This window comes from Folsomia candida, unplaced genomic scaffold (genome assembly GCF_002217175.1).
Source record: "Folsomia candida strain VU population unplaced genomic scaffold, ASM221717v1 Fcan01_Sc014, whole genome shotgun sequence".
Classification (NCBI taxonomy): Eukaryota; Metazoa; Arthropoda; class Collembola; order Entomobryomorpha; family Isotomidae; genus Folsomia; species Folsomia candida.
The window spans coordinates 468,518-473,794 of NW_019091206.1; the positions used below are offsets into that span (position 1 = coordinate 468,518).

The 5,277-nt window shown below is 38.6% G+C and overlaps 1 protein-coding gene across 1 annotated transcript; it reads left to right on the forward strand.

Annotated features, from left to right (window-relative positions):
* The first annotated feature begins 1,492 nt into the window (after nucleotides 1-1,492).
* LOC118437565 lies at nucleotides 1,493-2,507 on the forward strand. The gene is made up of 3 exons (XM_035856702.1): nucleotides 1,493-1,625; nucleotides 1,708-2,146; nucleotides 2,216-2,507. The coding sequence occupies exons 2-3, from the start codon at nucleotides 1,715-1,717 to the stop codon at nucleotides 2,246-2,248; spliced, it is 465 nt and encodes a 154-aa protein (XP_035712595.1). The 5' UTR covers nucleotides 1,493-1,625; nucleotides 1,708-1,714; the 3' UTR covers nucleotides 2,249-2,507.
* Nucleotides 2,508-5,277: the final 2,770 nt, after the last annotated feature.

Consider the following 5,277-nt stretch of genomic DNA (forward strand, 5'->3'; position numbering starts at 1 on the left):
AGTATACGAGAAGTATGCTCGTACGTAGATGTGAAGTTATTTTCATTATTTGTATGAGGAATTGTTATTGTGAATTCGATTCACTTCAAAACCCATGATGATTTGATAAACATGGATCTCACACCATGTCATAAGTGTTACTTCCTTCAATAAGTTAAAAAACCAAATTTATTGGATGGCGCGGCGGCGCCAGATAGGCGGCGTTGAGCTCTGATTTGCACATGATTATATTACCTGATCATAAATTGTAATTACATTGAAGACTAAATATTAAAGTTTGAACAACGCAACTATTACATTTGATGAAAATACAGGTTGATGCACTGGTTTTTACGCACAAGATAACCGACCATAAAATATAACTCGTGCTGCAAACGTTATCGACGTTTTCAGTTTGAGTAAATGAATTGTCCAGAATTCAGAAAAATCTTGGTTAACAAGAATTGGGTAAGTAATGCCTGAGAAAGGGCCCCCTGAAATTGACCCACTCATGAGCCACAGTTTCAAGCATGGATTATCCTGTTAACTTATTTTTGATGAGCTCCCAAGGTGAGCATATACCGTACGTTACAGGGCACGGTCCAATGTACTAAGGAAAGTTAGAGTAGTGCTAGGGGATCTCACTGCTGATTTACTAGACTCAAAAATGCTAGTCAGTTCCGTTTTTCGAAAAATTGATCTTATGATCATTGAAGAAAACCCTTCCACTAAACAGCAGATGGAAAAAAAATTACGGTATGCAACTATTCAAACAATCGTTGGACATATACTCTTATAAGATACCAAGAAGAGGGCCAGAGGTCAAGCCCAAAGTTAGAGTCACAAGCAGAACCCATAGATTGCTTTCGATTTGGACTACGTACAAAAACAAAGATATAATTTGAGACGGGCATCAAGTTTGAACATGGTCCGGAAAGCTGTAAGTACGAGTACAATACGTTTAGTCTCCAAAATATGGTAAAAGCGATGAATTTGTCCAAACGACGAATAAGGGTACTTATTACTTATTACGTGTTACTCCGGCTAGAAGCCGGAGTAACACGTTGAACATAAAAAATAAATTCGAAGTCGTCGTGTAGCCTTGTCAAGGTAGTTTCTCTCTTGCGTAAAAACGAGTGCATCAACCTAAGTATCCACTATTTATTAAGTACACACATGAAATAATCTGCAGAATTGGCTGATAGGATTGGTAAACGTTGTTTGGCTTAATGGATTTCATGTTATCACAAGTTTCATGCCATCATCTACTCTCATCAGCTACACCATCATGGGATTTGGTGTGCAGTTTTCTGGTATGATACCAGAAAGCAATACACCATATTCCATGACGCAGTAGGCAGCACACCAAATCCCATGATGGAGTAGCTAATGAGACTGGATGATGGCATGAAACTTGTGATAACATGAAATCCATTAAGCCAAACAACGTTTACCAATCCTATCAGCCAATTCGGCCGGGAGGTAAAAGGTTTCGTTTCGGACCAACGTTTGTCAATCGTTAATGAATGCCTGGAGAGGAAGCATCCGTTCCAAAATAATTCTACTCCAGCTCACATCACGCAAGGTATAGAAATAGATTTGTATTTTAGTGCCTTCTCCAAGTCATTATTAAATCAAGAAAAAAGGTATAACTATATAATGCATTAAATACCGGTTAGAAGAGATATTGTTCCTTACATATTTGTTGTATCTTTCCAATAATTGCAGGGACGAAATGGCTGAAGACAAGAAAGTACTGGCTCAAACTGTCTACCTGGAGGCAAGAGGTGAAAGCGAGAAAGGTTGGAAATGGGTGGCTTGGGTTATCAAAACCAGAGCTGCACTAGGTGCCAATGGAGTTACATACTGGGGAAAAACGGTACAAACTGTTTGTGTGAAGGGTCAGTTTGAGTGCTATGATGCAGGAAAAGATACAACCATTAAGGACAACGAACTTTACAAGAAGATCAAAGCCGTGACCGACGCTGTTTACGATGCAGAATTTAGCACTGACCCGACGAGGAAAGCGGATCAAAATCGTGGCGCAGATCACTACCATAATCCAAACACACAAGGTGAATGGAAAAAATCAGAGGGGTGGAGGGCCAATTGCGATAAGGTGGCCACCATTGGGAACCATGTTTTCTACCGATCCAAAAACCTCTATGTATGCATAAAATCTATATAAACTAACACAATATAAATTATTGTATAATTAAAATATCGATGTTTATAGGACGGCAGTGGGAAGGAAATTACATCCACTTGAATTAATTATCAGCTCTGACTCGGGCTATGTGAAGCTATGCTTATATATTACATAATAAAACCAATTAGACAAAATGGGAAACAACTGGCCTTACGTAAGAAATTCTTAGGCGCTACTAAATATTGATATGGCTTGGTTTAACCAAGCCAATTGAATTAATTCTAGCATCCCTGCCAGCTCTTATATAATACTAGTACTTCAAGCCCGTTATAACGGGCCTAGAACTTGAACTATATCCCGAGCATCACTTATAATAAATAGCAAAATGTTTATGTATTTTTTTGCAGTGGGCTCAATATTTTTTTGCATCATCGCATACTGCAATTGTTTCGATATTTATTACTTGTTGGAATTCATTCAGCTCGTTAAGATATCTATATGCATAATAGAATAAGCATGTATTTGTAGCAGTGGGCTCAATATTTTTTTGCATCATCGCCCACCGCAGTTTTGCACTCGGTTGGAATTCTATCGCACTATCTCGTTAAGATATCCCTGTACACAATATTTCTTGTGAATCTTTTCAGATCCTGGTATTAGTTTTCCATGTTCTAAAGTATTTGCCACGTATACTTTAACGTCGCATACTCGTTGAGGCCTGTGTTTCGCCCGGTCGTCGTAATCGCTTCGGCTCAGGTTCAGACTCAGGTTGAGCTCGAAGTGTAAATTGCTGTTTCTTTCGTACCATCTCAGCTAATGATACACCGGCCTTGGCGCTTGGACCGCAATAATGGAACTCCGGCCTTAGCAAATGGTACTTTAACCTTAAATACGGCACTCGGGCCTTCAAAATGGCACTTTAGCCTTAAATACGGCACTCGGCCCTTAAATACGGCACTTGGGCTTTAAATACGGCACTTTGGCAATATATAAGCTCTATGGCTATATTTTATGCTCTTTTGCAATAAATAAGCTCTTTTGCTAGTTTTTATGCTCTTTGGCTAATTTTAATGCTCTTTGGCAAAATATAAGCTCTTTGGCTATTGTGAGTATGTATATATGCAACTGTTGTGATGTATTTATGTATGTAATTGTTGTGATGAGTGTATTTTTGCAAATAGTGTGGGAGGTTGAGGAGGGCGTGAAACTTGGATAATGTGAAGAAATATGTGTGCTGCTTTGTTGTCAAAACTGACTGGGCGATGATGAGAGGGCTCAGTTTGAATTGAGAGGAAGTAGAGGAGAGATGGAAGTCACGTGGGTGAAAAATGAGATACATGAGAGAGCGGAGTGTCATAGAGCTGTGCGACCGGCGAGTTCAAAAATAGCCATCAATCTCCAGCAACAGCGGAACAACGTGGTCGTATTTTTAGTGACTCCAGCATAAATTAAATAATCAACTAATTTCAACCCTCAGTACCAAACGTAAGCATTTAATTTTAGGTAAAGCAATGCACAGAAAGATATTTTTTACTAATGTTCAGTTTAACTTGTAGAAAATGTATGGAAGTTGGCAATGTAGAGGTGGGCGAGGAGACGGACGGGTCCAACTGGATAGAAAAATTAAGGCAAACGGAACGGACCGTTCTTGGACTGCGTGTGGTTGACTAATCAAAGGACTAGCTACAACAATGATTGGTACATTATATATTTCACTAAGGATAATTCTTCTGGTCAGTGACATATTTTTAATGTTATAGCAAAATGTCCCCATCTTCATTGTGGCGCAGTGATACCCTTGCGTTTTGGACCCGCAGAGGGAGAGATTATTGCAAACGCCCTGGGGAAGGTGTCACAACTGCAAATCATTTACCCATCGTATGGCCCATAATAATTCTCATAAATAGTTAAATTCATGCTTGTGTTTAAATTCGTCTTTATATACTCAATTTTCAGGCAATTTTCTGTATTGTCAATCCTGCCGTCATTTGAATCAAGATGAGAAATAAAGGTGAGACCGGCTTCAAAAGCAAGCCCTGTTGAAGAGGGAGCATGACCTGACCTGAAGAGGGTGAATGAACAAAAAGACGCCAAAATTGCGCGATTGGAAGCCCTGAACTTGGAACTAAATTTAATTGCTGCCCAAAAGGAAGCCGTTCTGCATTCTAACCTCTTTATGGACCCTCGAGGGAATGACAATCAAATCGATGACGTATTTCATTATTAAATAATTAAATAGATACATATTGTTGCGAAATATTGTGAGAACATGTGTTTGTTTTGTTGTTATTATAATAATGAGCAGTTTGAATGGAGTGCAAGAGGAGAAAGATGTAAGTCACATAAGAGAGCGGAGACCCATTCAGCGAGCGAGCCGGGCAGTCAAACCCGCAGACAACCTTGTTTTATATAAGTCAACCTTGTTTTATATACAGTAAGTAGATTTAATTGTTCAGTCAGTTAGACTCCTTGTAATTAGCTCCTACTTTACGAAGGTGTACTCAGCAAGTTGCGAAAAGCACGATAATTATTATTTGGTTGATTCCTACACAGACAAGGTTATGCACTCCATGTCAGGTAAAATCCTTCCCAAGATGCAAATTCAAGTTCAATTATCACCCCTTAAAAATAAATCCCATTTTCATTCAGCTTCTTTATGTGTATGGAGCTTTTCCTCCGAAATACCTTGCCGCGAACCAGCCCAGTATAGCGCAAGCATATATTTATGATATGTCGGTCTCTCATTCTCCAATGTTGGAAAAAATTTAGTTTTGGGGTACAATCCGGACAGGAAATTAATTAAACACAAAAATATTAAGTGGTCTTATCATTTTGAATCAATTAATTATCTTTAATTTCTCCATATCTCCGGTAATTTATAACGCATTCCATCCAAACTTGGTAGCAAAACGTGTCATGAGTACCTTCATGAACATGCAAAATATGACTCGATTTGAACGATCATGGACTGAGATATTGCAAAAAATTGGGGTGGTTTTATCATTTTGGATCGAACCCTATGTTCAGTATCGATGTGTTAATAAATTAGTCTTCTCGTTAGTTATCAACATTCTCAACAATACGTACATACAAACCTGGAAAAAGAACAGGACCCTTATAAATACTTAATTATGATGTGTTCGTCATAG

Bases quoted from the DNA above. Each gene is read 5' to 3' on its own strand.
- LOC118437565 (XM_035856702.1), top strand. From the start codon at position 1,715: ATGGCTGAAGACAAGAAAGTACTGGCTCAAACTGTCTACCTGGAGGCA. The intron at 2,147-2,215 runs GTATGCATAAAA...CGATGTTTATAG, and splicing joins ACCGATCCAAAAACCTCTAT to GACGGCAGTGGGAAGGAAAT.